This window comes from Natrix helvetica (assembly GCF_964273705.1).
Source record: "Natrix helvetica genome assembly, chromosome: 1".
NCBI classification, from domain to species: Eukaryota; Metazoa; Chordata; class Lepidosauria; order Squamata; family Natricidae; genus Natrix; species Natrix helvetica.
In genome coordinates, this window is record NC_138548.1 from 275384073 (window position 1) to 275403219 (window position 19147).

General features: G+C 41.2%; 1 protein-coding gene across 3 annotated transcripts in view; it reads right to left on the bottom strand.

The window, feature by feature from the left end:
* The window catches only part of ARHGAP26 (Rho GTPase activating protein 26), a 257550-nt gene that overhangs the window by 69896 nt on the left and 168507 nt on the right, over positions 1–19147 (bottom strand). For all 3 annotated transcript variants that reach the window (XM_081936142.1, XM_081936141.1, XM_081936143.1), the window contains exons 15-17: positions 18058–18142; positions 14427–14485; positions 11558–11663 (exon numbers count right to left, since the gene is read on the bottom strand). In XM_081936142.1, coding sequence (XP_081792268.1) covers positions 11558–11663; positions 14427–14485; positions 18058–18142 — 250 coding nt within the window. The remainder of the gene's footprint in view (positions 1–11557; positions 11664–14426; positions 14486–18057; positions 18143–19147) is intronic.

The following is a 19147-nucleotide window of genomic DNA, read 5'->3' on the forward strand; positions in this document are numbered from 1 at the left end:
CCATAATTCAAGTGGCTTTTAAGTAAATCTGGCTTTCCCTTATTGAATCTGCTTGTGGGAAGCCATCTGGGAAGGTTACAAATAGCTGTCATGTGACCCTTGTACGCTGCAATGGTTGTAAATGCATGCCAGTTGCTAAGTGACTAATTTTTGATCACCTGACCCTGGGGATGCTGGGATGGTCGTAAGGGTGAGGACCAGCTGTAAATCATTGCTTGCATCCCATTTTGATTATCTGGTGTTTAGTGAAACCAAGATTGTTAGGCCAGATGGATTTTTATGTTCCAACAACTTCCTTTATCATCACCTCAAATAAATGAACAGAGCTGCTTTTGAAAAGCTGTTTTTTTAAAACTTTATGGCTTATACCAGCACATAGATGGATGAACAATATTCATAGGAAGAACTGGTTATTAGATAAAAGTATTTCCTTTACGTTGAACAATGGCAACAGTTGGAATGAAGCACATGCTTTTATCATTTCTCTCCCCACATATTTAAAAATATATGTGCCAAATTTTTGTGATGCACAACTTTTCAATCACAAGTAGGTGGCAAGTATATTTTATGCAAATATCTACAATCCTCTTGTGTAACTTATGAAAACATTTCAGGATTTGAGTATAAAGGTACAAGTACATATTTTAGTCTCATTAATACCATTAAAACTAGAAGAAAGGAGCGTTGTCATTTTGGGGGGTCTATGCAGAAATGCATAGCTGTGCATTTCCTCTCAAATCTTATGGCATGCATAGTTGTGGAAATGGTATATGAAACCAATCAACCAACCAATAAATAAATGTTCTAATAGAGACTCTTGGATATATTTATTTTCCAGCAGACCATATTTTGATAACCTTCCCAAAGTATGCAGAGCATTGAGAAAATATTCAGACCCCCTTCTCTTTTATTATGCTGCAATCTGATTCTGCAGTTGTTAAAATTCATTTTTTCCTCATTAATCTACATTCATTACCCCACAATGACAAAGTGAAAACAAAATTTTAGAAACATCTGTAAATTTATTAAAGAGAAAAAACCAAAATATCATATTGGCACAAGTATTCAGACCCTTTGCAACAACATGTGTAATTCAGCTCTGATGCTTCCCATTTCTCTTGATTGTTGCTGACATGTTTCCACACCTTGAATGGAGTCAACCTGTAGTAAATTGTCAGCTTTGACACCTTCTATAGAAATCTGTGTGCCTTTCCAAATCATGTCCAATCAATTTAATTTAGGTTTTTTTTCCTTTTTAATAAATAAAAATGAATTTCAACAACTGCAGAATCAGGCTGCAGCATAACAAAATTGACAAAAAGGAAGGGGGTCTGAATACTTTCTGAATGCACTGTACATAAAAGAACTCAAGAAAACAGAATTGTACAAATTCTATATACCATTTAAATGAATGTATTCAATTCTGAATGTAAGAAAATGCTGACTCTTACTCATGTACAGCTTAATGTTGTAGACTATTGTATTTTTGGAAGAAGGAAGAGGATGGAGAGAATTATTTATCCCAATTAAAGATTAATACATACCCTTCTGCTCACCTCAAACTAGACTGCATATTGCATGAAGGCTTTAACAATGGCTCATGTGAATGATCACAAACCATGCTCTTCCCTCACAGGGGGGTGAAAGAAATATACAGGGGAGACTTCAAAGGAAAGCATGCTTAACATTATACAAAGAGAGATCTAATTAGAAAGATCTACCACCCTGGAGCCAAGAAAAGCCTGAATCCATCTCTGCCTTCCCCCCGCCCCCCAACTAAATTCATATCTTAGGGGAAGAGCAGAAGCTATTATTTGATTTTAGGGAGAAGCAAATTCATTGGGCTATACTCACTGGAAGTAGGGAGTTAGGAACTGATCCAGAGTGTACCAGAAGCTACAGCCCATCAGATCTGAAATCCTTAAATGGGAAATATTCAATCTGAGGTCCTAGTAGTTATCCTCTCAAAATCTACCATGTTTCTCCGAAAATAAGACAGGGTCTTATTTTCTTTTGACCCCCGAAATAAGCGCTTGGCCTTATTTTCGTGGAGGTCTTATTATTTTTGAGGTGCAAGATGCGGTGAGCATGGTCACCTCATGGCTGCTGCTGCATTGCAATATTTTGGGTGACGGCCTATTTAGCACATGCGCTCAAAAGCCAGATTGGGTTTATTATTCGGGGAGGTCTTATTTTGGGGGAAACATGGTACATGTTACTTTTTCATTTATCAAATTTCTTTCCTTCTTTTTCCTCAGAAGCTTACCTGGGGATTTCCTTTTATTGTATTGCCACAAGAACCATGTAGGTGAGGTTAAGAAAGATTAATATGCTGATGACACCCAGCTGAATTTCTCAGGCCATGGTGAGTTAAGTGATGCTGTGACCTCTCTCTTGTAATGCCATGAGGCTGTTAGGCCTGGATGTGGACCAATGGGCTGAAACTGAACCCTGGCAAAACAGAATGGCTCTGGGATTGGGATTCTTCAATCCATGGAGAATTACAATCTCAGGTCTTGGATGGATTTCTCCTGGACTCATGAATCTTGCTAGAGGAGTAGGGACCTTTGAGCAACTGCAAGCTGTGAATCAGATACATCTTTGCTTATCAGAATGTGTTCTATATGGAACTTTTATTTATTTTTATTAAAAAATTTTAAACCGCGCCCTTTCCTAAACAGGACTCGGGCGGTGTACAGTCATGTTAAAACAGTATAATACAAAATATAGATATACATTCAATATACAAATATACAAATAGGTACGCGGAGGAGGTAGGATGTAGACTGTACAATATGTAAAATAAAATACAAATAAACATTAAAATACCCTTAAAAAACTGCCCAATAAGATGTTTGCCAGGAGGTAAATGGGATTATGAATCGGTTAAGCCAGCTAACTGGAACAGGTGGGTCTTAAGCTTCTGTCGGAAGGAGCGGAGGTCTGTGGTAGTTCTAATATCGGGGGGGAGGTCATTCCAGAGGGTTGGGCCCATCACAGAGAAGGCTCTGTTCCTGGGCGCCGCCCATTGACACTGCTTAGTGGACGGCACCCGGAGGAGTCCCTCCCTGTGAGAGCGGATTGGTCGCAGGGATGTATGAGGTGAGATGCGATCCCGCAGGTAACTAGGTCCCGTGCCATGGAGCGCTTTGAAGATAGTAACCAACACCTTGAAACGCACCCGAAAAACCACAGGCAGCCAGTGCAGCTCGCGCAGGAGTGGTGTTATATGGGAGTATCTTGTCCCTTCCATGATGGCCCGCGCGGCCGCATTCTGAACTAGCTGTAGTCTTCGGGTGCATCTCAAGGGGAGCCCCATGTAGAGAGCATTGCAGTAGTCCAGGCGAGACGTAGTCCAGGTGAGAGTGACCGTGCGTAAGGCGTCCCGATCCAATAGGGGGCGCAATTGGCGCACCAGGCAAACCTGGTGGAACGCCCCCCTTGCCACGGCTGCCACATGGTCATCCATCGACAGCCGGGCATCAAGGAGGACGCCCAAATTGCGCGCCCGTTCCACAGGGGGCAGTTGTTCGCCCCCTATGGCCAGCGATGGAATCCACTGGTTGAACCGGGGCGCCGGAAGCCACAGCCACTCAGTCTTGGAGGGGTTGAGTCTGAGTCTGTTGTCCCCCATCCAGACCCAAACGGCTTCCAAGCACCGGGACATCATTTCGACGGCCTCGTTGGGGTGGTTTGGGGTGGAAATGTACAGCTGTGTGTCATCAGCGTACAGATGGTATCCAACCCCAAAACCACGGATGATCTCACCCAGCGGCTTCATGTATGTGTTGAACAGGAGGGGCGAGAGGACCGACCCCTGCGGCACCCCACAAGTGAGTGACCTCAGGGTCGACCTCTGCTCCCCTGCCAACACACATTGTGTCCGGTCGAAGAGGTAGGAGCAGAACCACCGCAAAACGGTGCCCCCTACTCCCAACCCCTCCAGCCGGCGCAATAGGATACCATGGTCGATGGTATCGAAGGCCGCTGATAGATCTAATAGGACCAGGATAGAGGAACAACCCCTATCTCTGGCCCTCCAGAGATCATCCACCAAAGCGACCAAGGCCGTCTCCGTGCTGTGACCCGGCCGGAAGCTGGACTGGCGCGGGTCTAGATAGTCGGCCTCTTCCAGGTGACGTGGGAACTGTTGTGCCACCACACTCTCTACAACCTTCGCTAAAAAGGGAAGGTTGGAGACGGGACGATAATTAGCTAGCTCCACTGGGTCCAGGGAAGGCCTCTTGAGTAGGGGCCTCACCACCGCCTCTTTCAAGGCGACCGGCAAGGACCCCTCCTCCAGTGAAGCGTTCACAAGACCCAGGAGCCAGCCTCGTGTGACCTCCCAGGATGCCAGTACAAGCCAAGAGGGACACGGGTCCAATAAACATGTAGTGGCTCGCAGTCGCCCACGTAACCTGTCCAAATCCTCAGGGGCAACAGAGTCAAACTCCTCCCAGCGTGGTGTCTCAAGACTTGCTTCTGACGTCTCCCCTGGGCCACTGACGGGGGCCCATCCACTCCGGATCTGAGCGATTTTATCCTGCAGATATTCCCCAAACTCCTCTGCTCTACCCTGTAAAGGGGCTTCCCGCGGCCTCTGTGATAGGAGGGAGCAGGTCACCCGAAACAGGGCGGCAGGGCGGTTATCTGTGGATGCAATAAGAGTGGCACAGTGTCTACGTTTGGCCGCTCTCAGTGCCACAAGGTAGGTCCGTAACTAGGATCTTACCTGTGTTCGGTCAGATTCGGAGCGTGAGGACCTCCACCTGCTTTCTAGGCGTCTCTTGTGGCGTTTCATCACCCTCAGCTCCTCGGTAAACCAAGGAGCCAGGGTGGTTCGTTGCCGCAGGAAAGGCCGCAAAGGCACTACCCGGTCCAAGGCCCCAGCAGCCGCCCTATTCCAAGCGGCCACTAGGTCCTCCGTCCGGGAGTGGGTCAGGGCTACAGGAAGTGGCCCAAGCTCCGTCTGGAACCTGTCAGGTTCCATCAGTCGCCTGGGGCGGAACCATCTGGGACAATCAGGTTCCGCCTCCCCGCGGTGGGGGGTAGCGCCGGGGAAGTCAAGCCGGAGAAATGAGTGATCTGACCATGACAGGGGTGTAATAACCAAATCCCCTATTCCCAGATCACTCGTCCACTGTCCAGAGACAAAAACAAGGTCCAGTGTGTGCCCACCTTCGTGTGTGGGGCCCTGAATTAATTGGGTCAGGTCCATGGCTGTCATGGAAGCCATGAACTCCCGAGCCACCTGGGATGCTTCACCCGTCGACGGCAGGTTGAAATCCCCCATAACCACAAGTTTGGGGGTATCAACCGCCGTCTCCGCGATCAGCTCGAGGAGCTCAGGCAGGGCCGCTGATGTATAGCGAGGAGCCAAGTATACAATCAGCAAGCCCAACTGCCTCCCGGGGCCCCATTTCACACCAAGGGACTCACAGCCGGATATCTGCGGCACAGTGAACTCTCTCGGTTCCAGACTCTCCCGTATAATTACCGCCACCCCACCACCCTTAACCAGGGCCCGCGGCTGATGAAATGCACGGTAGCCTGGTGGGCACATCTCCACGAGAGGTAAACCGCCCTCGTGGCCCAACCAGGTCTCCGTTATCCCTGCAAGGTCCGGCTCCCCCTCTGAGATCAACTCATTAATGAGGGGGGCCTTGTTAACAGCGGACCTTGCATTGCAGAGCATCAGCCTCAGGCCCTGGCTCTGTAGGCCCTGGCCACCTAGGCTGCGGGGGTTGGTACGAGCGACCGGGCGTGTCCAGCAGCCGCGGTCTCCCAACCGACTACGAGATTTTCTTCCGTCCTCGCACCCACCCCTCCCCACGACCGTTGGAATAAAACAACCCTCTATAGGAATGTCATTTTCCCTTCCCCCCCCACTCCGCTCACTTCCCCTTTGACCTCACCTGTTCGCCTGGCAAAAGTCCCCCTCCTGGCCTGATTATCCCTCCCACCCACCCTGGTACCCCCTAAAATGGATAAAAAAATCAAATCTCAATAGATTTTGGATTTTTCAGATATGCATCTGTTATTGATCAAAATCCCCCAGTTTGTGAAACTCATGCAGATTTTTAACATAACTCCCTATTTCTATTCTCCTAACATATTATCTTCATTGACTGGAAATCTGATGTACAAAACAGAAGCTTTGAATTTTAATTAGCATGTGAATTTGTTCATGCAATAATTCCATTAGACCAGAATATATTTATTCATGATTCATTTGATCAATAATGAGGACAATAGTACAAAATTACTTAATAACATAGATAATAAAGTAAGAGATCATTAAAAAAAATTTTTTTTAAACCATATGTAAAATTCTAATAACACAACATGAATTTTCTGCTGGGGGAACTAGAGAAAATTATAAAAACTGAGAGATGTGTTAACTTGAACAAAACTAAGACCAGAAACTTTAGCTTTAAACTAATATCTTTTGCTTTACACTCTTTAATGGGAAGGTACATTAAAAATACTATATCACATAGTATTTAAATAGCTAGAATGTGAACTTGTAAGTGAAATGAATTATACTCAGAGCAACAGAAACATAAAATGAAAAGGAAGTATTCACTCCAGTGAACACTGATTACTTTGCATGAGAGATAACAGGTATCAGGCCAATGAACAGCAATTAAAAGAAAATTAAATTGAGGCAGAATCTATGAAATTTTTTACAATGTTCCACATTGTTTTACAAGCTTACTAGATATAGTCTATTGCTGAAAAATTCTCAAAATGGCTTAATTGCTTGGTGCTGAAAGATATATTGAAGTCAACCAGTCAACCTTTCTAGAAATACTTCGCAACTTTTAACTGAATTTGGAAATATGTTCCTTATATATTATTTCATGGACATAAATTTTAGAAGGAAATCAAAGATGGCTGGGAGAAGAAGGTAGGTAATGCCAACATCAATCAAAATCAGCATTAGAGGTATAACTAAGATACTGTAATACCCATCACTATCAATGAGAATGAGAAGGAAGGAATCACAGGAGAAGAGCCTAATTCTGGGAAAGATTGAGGGCAAAAGAAGAAGGGGATGACAGAGAATGAGGTGGCTGGATGGAGTCACCGAAGCAGTAGGCGTGAGATAAATGGACTTTGGAGGATGATAAAGGACAGGAAGACCTGGAGGAACGTTGTCCATAGGGTCATGATGGATCGGACACGACTTTGCAATTAACAAATACCCATCAAATAAACCAGAGCTATTTCTTAGAAAAGAAGAAATCCAGAGCCAACTCTTAGAAAATAAATATATATGAATGTAAAAGTTAGAGCAATGGCACAATGGTGGCAGGAGGGAGGGGGGGTAAAATGTAGGCACTAAAAAAGCTGCTATTAAAATTAGACAGACATCTATAAACAAGAAAAACAACAGGAAGAGAATATTTAGAATGCTTTGGTTACTTTAGCAAAATTTAAGGATGTGACATCCTACGAAGAAATTCTTAGGATTGTTGCACAAACAGTTTAGCTTTAATTTAGGACCCAAAAGAGAATCTCCTCCTCAGTTTCTTTGGGCAAAAATAAAATGGCTTAAGAAAATCAGGGCAGCTTGAACGGTTCACAAATGGAAGCCCGGCCACAGGATCTTGAGCCTTAAAATGCTTGGTCTTCAAATGGCAACCACAAAGGATTTCTGTTAAACACAATCAACACTAGGCAAGCAGCTTGGTTACACAAACATTTCGGATCACTGACGCGATGCTGATTCAACCACTGCCTTAGTTTAGCTTTGAAATAAACCAAAACCCACAGAAACTAGGGCAACTGAGAAAAATACGCTGTAAAAATGTCATGCCTCATGTACCAAACCAGAAACAAAGGAATAATTACATTTGAGAGAAAATTCTAAACTACACAAGAATTATGACAAATTATATTTGGGGGTGAAAAAAACTTCCTTTTCTTCCCTATGTTTTTTTAACAAATCATTATAATGATTATGATAATATTACTTCAAACTATTTGATATACTAACTGAAATAATATATCTAAATACACAGGATAACAAAGTTATTCTGTATGTACTTAGGCTAAAGTAGATACAACAAACAGTCCTGGACATACAACAACAATTAAGATGGAATTGTGGCCATTCATCAAAACGGTTGTTAAGTGTTAAGTGGCCAATGTGATCACTTGCTCCATGACTGCTCCCAGTTCTCCCAGTTGTGGTCAGTAAGGGACCACATGGGTCATTAAGCAGAACACCAGGAGAGGAGCCATCATACCACTCCGCCATTCTTGGGTCCACTTGCCTTTTTCTGCACACCTGGCCAATTTGAGCTATGGCCTTTCTACCTCACATCATGCTGCAAGCATCCATTCTTGCGATTTTTGGAAAGCTCCCTCTGCAAAGTGTGAAATTTGGAGAAAGGCCCTTCCAAATGATTATGAGAATAATGGTGTTCGCTAGCTTTACAGCCTTCCCTGGGCTTCAAAGCTAGCAAACACCATCATTCTGAAGGCTAGGAAGTATATTTTTCACGTTCAGAAGGGAATACCTCAGCCAGGCTGCAGAAATGGTATTTGAATCTTTGGTTACGTGAGCCCCATTTCTGCAGCCCAGCTGAAGGACTGACCTCTACTTGCCAGGCAGATCTTTCATCTAGCCCTCTTGGCAGGCAGCGGCACCTTGCAATCTTCCCTGCCAGCTTCCCCATTGACTTTCTGGGGAAATCAACAGAGAGAATTGCAAATGACAACCATACGATCGCAGGGTGCTTGGCAACTTGTCTAAGTGCAAAAGGTTGACTAGCAGCCAAAATATAGTCATGTGACTGTGAGATAGGGTGGTGGTCGGACATTTTGCAATGTGATTTACAAGCTATAAAGCACCCTTTCTGACATAATTGTTAAACAGCTAGTTGTAAAAGTTGGACTACCATACAGAAGACAATGTATATTTCGTAATTTTGTGCGCTTTTAATTTCCCCTTATATTCTGTCTATGAATTATACACACGTGTCGTAGGAAACAAAGACAGGCTATTTATACTCCTATGATCTGATCTGGCCCATTTTGGCAACTTGATCTTTCTTTTGCCAACTACTTCCCTTCACCAAATTTGATATACTTCTCGTTTGCTTTCAGACAGTTATCCCGCTGAAGGACAGACAGACACTACCCTGAACCTCTTTCCATAATTTCTTGCAAAATTTCTATTGGTTGAAAAGAGTAAAAATGAATATATTACTATATAATTTTGCTATTTATCCATTAATCTAAAAATGCTGCACTTAAAAATCATTAATTTCAAACCAAAATATACATTTTTGTCATGGCATCCAATTTTGTCTTTCTGGAAGTATGAAAATGTTGTTCCCCAACTTGTTTATGCAATTTCAATATTTACACATTTATATTTATGTTAAAACACTGATTTTAATCAAATGGCTCCTACACATATACACACACACACCAAAGCACAGTTAACTAGCATGAATGTTAAAAGACTGAAGTGGGAATTTCCAGGCAATACTGGATTTCAGAGAGTACCCTGGACCAGCAAATAGCAACATACAGTAAATAGTCATCTTAACTGAGCAATAGCGCTATCTACTATAAATAGCAGGAATTGATGGGAAACATTCAAATTGTAGAAACTGGAGCACAAAACAGAGTTGGTTTATTAATGAATTACTTGTAGAACTCGTGTTTAAAGGATTGTATTATTTCCCAAGAAATAAACAAACAAATAGGACTGTATTTGTGTCTGAATTTCTGACTGAATCTACCCAGTCCTAGTTCAAGATTTTAACCAGTAGATATAATGTAAATATACACCCACATTGTGGGTGTAGGCAAAAATACCTGAGAGAAGCCAAATGACAAAACCAACCAATCACAATGCGGGAAACAAGCTCTGCCCCTTTTGTACATGCATACAAGTCTGTATGGAGAATTACAATGTTGCAATCTTTCCTTCATCATTCTAAAAGAAAGATCAAATTCTGTGTTAGCCTCTGAGTGGAACAAATGTACTGGGACCCTGCAGTGGTGGGTTACGGATTCCGGTGCAACTGGTACGGTGTCCACTACATGAACGCACGCAGCACATGCGCACACATGTGCAGCGCACGCATACGTACTTACTGCCTGCAATGCTCTGCGATGCCTCCACGACGCTCGCAGGCGCCATACACTCTGTGCATGTGTGCGGAAGCCCTGAAGAGCTCAAATACAGGTAAGGAGCGTGGGCGGGCGGGTGGGCCCTCCGGAGCACCGTACAGGAATCATACCCGGTGCTCCCGGCAGGTACTGGTACACCTGTACCTGGGCGTACTGGTTGTAACCCACTAATTGGACCCTGTCACAGAGGAAGTGGGATTTAAAATCCTTCTGCCTCACAAGTCTTTTATGAAGTTAAATCACCCAAAGCAGTTATTAATTAGAGAAGGAGGAATCCAAGAAGCACAATTTCCCAAGGTAGATAGTAGCACCTTAGGAGAGCAAAATACATAGAATTATTCGCAGAGGAACAAAAGACAGGCATTTCTTATTTAAGTTCAGCATCCTTCATATCAAGTTTGATTTTTGTCTCAGAAAGCGTGAGACCTTTCCTTTCCTTTTTTCTTTTCTTTCCCTTTCCCTTTCCTTCCCCCTTCCCCCTACCTTGCAGGATTAGTATAATGGTAAAGATAAGCAAAATCAAAAGTAAAACTCAACATTTGGTTCCCACATGGATACATTTATGTAGTTATCCTGCCAGCAATAAGAGTATGGATTGCCAGCACCTTCTAGATTTTTCCTCAAATTCGTAGTCTAAAGTGTTGACATTTTCCATAGGTCTCTCTTCCAAACATTAAATAGGTTCAATATTGCTCAGATAAGCAAACCAAGCAAAAACTACCCAAGTGTCATTCCATGAAAATCACACATGTTTGTGCTTTACTGTGCTTTTATAGAGAGACCGAACAGTCAGATTTTTCATCTGACTGTCTATCATTCATTCATCCTTCTTTCCATCTAATTTATATTATGCTTCTTAGATTCTTACTTAGATTCTTCTAGAATCTAGATCAATATAGCACAAGTCACTTATTCTGCCTTTTACACCAGTCTGTGAGGTATAAATCCTGTACCCGTTTTCTATTATTGCCCAATTTTGTGAAATCACTGTAATTTATAGTGTCTTACAGAACAAAAGTTTTCCCAAAGATAAGGAAAGAAACCTTGACTCTTTTTATCCTCACAAAATAACTGTCTAATACCACATATATATTTGTTGTAGACTGCAAAGAGCCTGAAGAGGTACTATATGGGGTTTCCAACTTTGGTATTAAAAGAAACTTGCATTCTTCAGTACAAGCAAGTGCACTAATATAATCATTCCTAGCAAGAGCTTGTGTTGGTATGGATCATCAATATTAATCCGATTGAGTTACTTTTTGGTCATGCCAGGGAATGACTGGGAATCCTACCCAGACAACAGAGTTGGAGATTTGGGAACAGCACCGATCCTTTTAAGTTACCACTTTTCCATTTGAAATCAGTAGCAAAGCAAAAGGGTTATGAAAAACAGGATACTTACTTTGCCAAGTGATTCATGAGTAAATGGAGCATCTGCCTATTTTTCTCTGGAAGTCTGTGCACTAAGCTATGGATCTCTGAAATTCTGGATTCTTGATTCTCCAGTTCTGCACCAAGACAAAATACTCTTTTAGTGGAGTTTGACTTTGTGATTAATCTACCAATGACAAAAAGCAAACATAAATGTATGTGTTTGATTAACTGTACTAATAAAATATGTATATTTACCACCATCTACAAAAATTCTTTACTGTTATCAAAATTGTTAGATGCTACAAATCCATTTAAAAATAACTTTAAAATTTTAAGTACCTCAAATATTATCTTAGGAAAACTACATTTTGAAGAGACAGACTGCTAATATACAGAATAACAGAGTTGGATGGGACCTTGGAAGTCTTCTAGTCCAATTCCCTGCTTAGGCAGGAAATCCCACACCACTTCAGGCAAATGGTTGTCCAATCTCTTCTTAAAAATTTCCAGTGTTGGAGCATTCACAACTTCTGGAGGCAACCTTCCTATTGACTTATGTTCATAACCTCTATAAAAACATTATTAAAATGAATACATTAAATTACTTCTATGATAAACCTGAAAAATTGGGGAGGGGTCACTGGAACGTCCTCATATGTACATGTGTCTGTGTGCTTTCCTTCCTTCCTCCCTTCCTCCCTTCCTTCCTTCCTTCCTTCCTTCCTTCCTTTCTATACCTCTGCATTATCAACCCAGTACTATTTCATCCCCAAGAACTAGCAACCAGGATTCTGGAAAAGCATTAACTTATCTTTAATAATCCTTTTTATTGTTTGCACATAATGCCACCTCCATCAATCAAGCACTAGCTATTTTTTGCCGAATGCAAGAGATAAAAGTTAAACAATGTTTATGTGTTTCTGTCCTTCCACTAAACTAGTATTGTAAAATGATAAAAAGGCTGAATATGAATTTTCAGTTCAAATCTTGTATCTACTAGAAAATCCCTTAGACAAGCCACTCCCTCTCCCCATCACTCATAAGAAATATGAAGATAATAGTACTGACATATTTCCAGAGTATTTGAATGGATCAGAACAATATACTGGGAAATACTTTGAATATTCACAGGTTTGTTATGGTGACTAACTGTTATTCTCATCATAAGATAGTTTATTATAATCCAATCCAATAGAGCAATTTATTTTTAATTTCTGTTGACATATTTGTGGCTTTTGCTTCAGAAGAGAATCACCATCTTTCAACAGGTAAGCTATTAAAAATGGAAAATGTTTGCAAAACAAAAGGCTGAGTTGACAGATATTTCTGAGGTTTTACCTTATCTAGTTTCTCATTCAGGAGTCTTCATGGGCTATTATTTATTGATGGTTCGATGCTGCATAGCTTTTGTCACTAATTAATTTATTTTTTTTGCAAGGGTGAACCCTCACAACCTGTTCTAACTATGTGGAGCTTTGATGGAAGGAGGATCCAGGAGTTTAGAAGGCACAGGTGCAATCTCCAGCTATCCATACCACAGACGGCAGGATAACATGGCAGGAAGCTCATTATTTGAGCTCAGGAGATCTATTTCAAGTCCTGATTAACCCAGAGAGTAGCCAAAAGTCAGTAATTATCTCATGGTTGAAAGAACAAAACAGGATAACTTCATATTACAGAGGCAGTATCCATGGCAATAGGAGATATATATATATAGCTCGAAATGGATCTATACTAGTTTCCCTTTATTTTATCAGCACAAATACAACATATATATATATATGCTGGTCTTGTTGTATTCGGGTCTTTTCCCATGTAAGATTGAGGTTGTCTTGGCAATGTTTCGGCAAGGTCTCACTCACCATCTTCAGGCTGGGTTTTGGGCTTAAAGAGTGGTCGGAGCTGCCGTCTTTCTATAAATCTTGGTGGGGTGTGTGTGGAGTGCTGGGTTTGTTTCAGTAAGTGGAATGATTGGTTGTGTGATTGTATCATGATTGATAGATTGGTGCTGATTGGTGCTGGCTGTGTGTCCGTTGTTGTTTCGTGTTGTAATGCCCTGGGTGGTGGGTGGGGCTCGTTTGCCAAGACAATCTCAATCTTACATGGAAAAAGACCCTAATACAATAAGACCAGCATACCTACACCCGTGAAAATCTACAAAAACATACATACATACATACAAACATACAAACATACATACATACATACATACATACACAAATAAATATGGTTAAAATATGGTTAAATCATACATATGAATCATAAATATGATTAAAAATATGGTTTTCTGCCTGGATGGTCTCCAGCAGTGAGCCGATAGACAGAAAGGGGAAGTAGTGAGTTCCCTCCCATATTTGGGCATACCAGGGGTTGTGACACAATACATACCTATTTCCCTGGCCTAGCTGATAAAAGAGGAGAGCTTCATTTGTGGATTTTTTTAAAAAAGAAAATTGGATATGTGGCAGAAAACACCTTGTTTCTTGAAAAGAAGACAAAAGGGAAAGTCATTTCCCATGTCCTCAAAAGAATTAATACAGTCTGAAATTCTAATGTTCAATTTAAAAATTAGTATTAAATATAAGTAATGAAATAGCATCATTTGAATTATGTATGAGTAATTTCTTGTCAGATTTCATATTACAATTAAGTGAGTCATTTTCGTCATGAATAACTGCAAAATAGAATACTATAAAATTTCAAGTTATTAAAAATAGTCCTTTCTATGTTTCTGATAAGCTATGTTTCAATGCTACCTCATCACATTTAATGTGGTCAAGCTCTAGTTAACACACTCTTATACAAGCTATCCAAAGAATTTCCCAATATCTGTTCTATTGCATTCAGTCATACTTTTTTTAGTAGCTTTGTCGAAGAAATTGTCACAAATTGCTTACTTGCTGCTTTGATGAAGCTTCTTTGAAACTGATACATCATGAGTGGCCCAGGGAGCATTCTGGAATACAGATTAAAGCATAGACAAATAAGAGCAATAATATACTTGGCAAAAAAATACTATTTGCAACTGTAAGCCTTCCATTGTCAAGTACTATTACAAAGCCATGGTGGCACGGTGGTTAGAACGCAGTACTATAGACTCCAGTGCTCACTCCAGGAGTTCAGTTCTGAGTGGCTCAAGATTGACTCAGCCTTCCATTCTTCCGAGGTCAGTAAAATGAGGACCCAGCTTGTTGGGAGAAATATGCTGACTCTGTAAACCGCCTAGAGAGGGCTGTAAAACACTGTGAAGCAGTATACATCCCTTCGACCGATCTGCTCTCACAGGGAGGGGCTCCTCCGGGTGCCGTCCACGAGGCAGTGCCAGTGGGCGACGCCCAGGAGTAGGGCCTTCTCTGTGATGGGCCCGACCCTCTGGAATGACCTCCCCCGTGACATTAGAACAATCACTGATCTCCGCTCCTTCCGTAAGATGCTCAAGACCCACCTGTTTAGTTTAGCGGGCCTGGCCTAATCCCGATCTAGTCCCGCAACTCTGTACTTTTAAATTTTTGGGGTTGTTTTAAGCTAATTTTTAACTTTTATTACCCTGTACAGCCTTAATTGTTTAATTGGTTTTTAAGTGTATCTATTTTATATTAGGTTTTAATGTGGTGTCTGTACACCGCACCGAGTCCCTTCGGGGAGAGGGGGCGGTCTATAAATTTAATAAAATAAATAAATAAAATAAATGTAATCTAAGCATTATTGTTATTGCCACTGTATCCATTTTTTTAACAGAGTAAAGGCATCATTAGCTCCGCAGGAATGGGATAGGAAAAGAAAGATTCTTTTCATTCAAAAATGCAATCATTCAGAGTTAATTTATCTCTTGAAATATCTTAGGGTGAAGACTTGCTTCATTTCTTCTTCATGACTGTCTATGGGGTGGCAAGGAGGAAGATTTATTTGTAGATAATGGATAACCTTGAGCTGACTGGTAACTAAACCAAATCTTTATCAACCTAACACTTACAATATTAAGGAGGAAACCACTGGTCTCCAGAAAAAACTTTACTGTATGTGTCAAGATTGCCCAAGATTATGCAGCAGACTACAGTTCTTTGAGAAAGAAATGGAACTTCCTGTGGTTTGGTGCTTTTTTTGATCCCTAGATCAAAGGGATCAGAGGATTCTGGACTGTGTCAGCAAATTCCACAGGAGAATGACAACATATTGGTCCATTAGGTGAAGCTTACATGAATGTGAGTTATATAGCAAACAACCATAAATACAAGTCAATCTATAAAAGAGGGTTACAGAGATTTCGTATTTCAGAATGGCTGACTTTAACCCAAAATCTGATGCATTGTTTCTTTAAACCTGAATCAAACATTTAATGAGATTTAATTTAAACTCAGATCACATTTTAGGTTACATAGTGCACGATTACCACAAATTCATATGTTCATAACTTCCTCACCACTATAGGATGTAGAAGTGCTCCTTATGTCTCCTAATTACTCATATTAGGTGAAGGATAAGGAATATTAGATGTCTGGGCTTGTTCTTTAAATACAGGGAAAGTAAAAGCGGAATAACGAAAGAGAAGGATTGACCAAGATAGATTCACATCACCAGCTTCAACTATTGTCCAAAATGTTTTCAAAATACTCACTCTTGACATGATTTTGCCAATGGACCTGGGCATCCTAAATGGCTATGGGTCCTGTGAAGTGATTTGTTTGAATGTTGTTGCCAAGAGAGTAGGGGTATATTCGGTTTGTATTTAGAATTTTAGTCCTGTAAACCACCCACATTCCCCATAAATTGATTTGGAGTAAGTTGAGTATTCCTCCACTCAATACACTGGGAAATTTACTTTGGAATTACAAGAGGCCCACTACACCCCTTTACTGGGAATATGATAAGGTTGAAAATCTTCAACTTTTATTAACTATCCTCTCACCAAAGATAAGTAATGCCTCTGGTTTGTTATTTGCTAACAACAAAAGGCTCTGTTAAGATTAGGATCTTCTCTTCACGCCTCTAAATGATTTATTCCAGCTCTATCAAAATGTGGCTATCAAAATGTGGAGAGATTAGAAAAGAAAGCTGGATAGGAGCTGAATAGATGATTGCTTATTCTTCCTTACGCTTGAGGTTTATAACCAGCTGCCAAATAAACCTTTGTATTATCTTTATTGCAGCATGATTAATAGTAATAAATTACATTGTTCTCAGAAAGTGTCAAAGGAAGTAGCAGGCTTCTGGCATAATGTCCCTCTCACCCATAGTTTCCTGATTTTCCTAGACTAGTGCTTCCTAGACTCCTTGTCTGACTTGGAAACTAAGAATGATCAGATTTGATTAGTACATGATGGAAAAACTCCAGAGAATGGCCAGAATTATAAACATCATTGGGCTACTTCTACATTGCTGCTAAGAAATCTACTGAAGCTACTAGGACAGTGATGGCTAACCTTTTTGTTGCCCACTGCCAAAAGCGCATCCGCACCTGTACCCCTAATGCAATGCATGCATGACACCCCCACAAGCTTCTCCCGTCCCCGGGCATCACACATGACCCCCCCCTGTGCCCCATTTTGGGCCTTGTAGGCCTCCCTGCAGCCTCCTGGAACCAAAAATGGGCCACGGGGGGCTGTGCATCCCCACCCACCCCTGCATATGTGCACGTGACCCACCCATCCCGCGCATGCGCACGCATCTCCCACATGCGCCCCGCCCCCCAGTTATGCATTGTAGAGACTCGAAAATTAGCTGGCCGGAGGGAGGCGTGTGCATATGCGCAGTGGAGTTGAGCTGGGACGACAGCTCGCATGCCTGAAGAGAGAGCTATGCATGCCACCTGTGGCACATGTACCATAGGTTTGCCATCACAGTACTAGGAACTGTACTGGGCTTAACTTTAGCTTTATTGCTCCATAGAATGACACCATCTATCCCTGCAAATAACCAGATTTTTCATCAATATTCTTCATATATTTTAAAAGACAACCATAAATAATATTCTATAAATATTATGAATATTATTTAATATTTAAATATTTAAAATAATATTATATTTATTATAATACATTATGGTAAATATTAGAATAAATAATATTCTTCGTGTATTTTAAAATACAACCATAAATAAACTCTGAACTCAAACCAAGTCTCTATCTCTTGCAGAACTTCATAAAGTAAGACAATTTTTCAGATGGTAAGAGAAAAGTTGCTTTCTAAACCTGAAACATCAAAGTACCTTACAGAAAGGCTGCTTGAAAATCAGAATGCTGTTGGAGATAGTTAAAGCTGAAATCTTGATAATAACTCTGAGATGTAATGCAATGAGTTTGAGAAAATTATGCGTATAAATATTTGTCGATGGGAATGATTAGCCATTAGTTTTTACATTACAGAATACTAACATGGATAACCAATGGAATTCTTCTAGATTCAAACAAGACCATACAAACAAGCAGCCAGGAAATGAAACTCTAAACAGAGTCCAAGCATCCTTCATGAAGAATTAACACTGAAAAGCAGATCATTCGTGTAAACACATACAAGAACTTCCTCACTCACCTTAAATATGTTTTCAGTGCACTGGTGATTGTTTTAACTTCCCATTCTGCACAGATGTCATCTTCGGTCTCAGCAGTTTTGGGATCTAAGGAGAGAGGCACGAATGAGACCATAAAGAAAGGGAGAAATCTCATTCCAGAATATTCGCTATATATTTGAGGTCTACCATAGTTGAGGGAGAAAGTGGTAGCTCAGTGGCTAAAACACTGAGATTGTCAATCAGAAAAGTTGGCAGTTCGGCAGTTCGAATCCCTACTGCCACGTAACAGAGTGAGCTCCTGTTACTTGTCCCAGCTTCTGCCAACCTAGCAGTTCGAAAGCACGTAAAAATGCAAGCAGAAAAATAGGTGGGAAGGTAACAGTGTTCCATGCACCTTCGGCATTTAGTAATGTCAGCCGCATGACCACAGAGACGTCTTTGGACAGCGCTGGCTCTTCGATTTTGAAACGGAGATGAGCACCGCCCCCTAGAGTCAGGAATGACTAACACATATGTGCAAGGGGAAACTTTACAGTTGCCTTTTTACCATATTTGGGGTGCAAAAATCCAGATGATTTGACTACAGATTGATTGTTTGTTCGTTGGTTTATTATGAAACAAACATTAAACTACCAGGTTAGTCTACAGAAATCTGGATACATATACGTGGACATTTTTATTTTTGCTGTCATCAAATGATCATCTAGAATTTAGTAGCCCAGATCTGGTAGCTATCACTTAAGATGATTTTCTTCACTGTACATGCTTGCTGTTGAGCTTTATAAGAAGTTGGTGCTGCATATGTGGATGCAGCTACTTATAAATAAAGAAGAACTTGACTTGAGATATGCTCCTTTGGTTGAGATTTTAAAACTAGGGTTCCTCATCTGTCTGGAAAAGTATAAAAGGCCAAGAAAGAAGGAAGGAATCTACAATTCCTTCAAAAACACCATAATCAATCCCAATAAGTAACTGAGGACCTTTGTTTCTGGTTGGCATCAAGAGTTTTGAGAAACTCAGCAAGTAAACTGGAGGAACAATGCAGGCAAAACAAGGATGATAAAAGCAATTCAATACTTCCAACCTGCACAATGGCGGGGACCGGCTGCG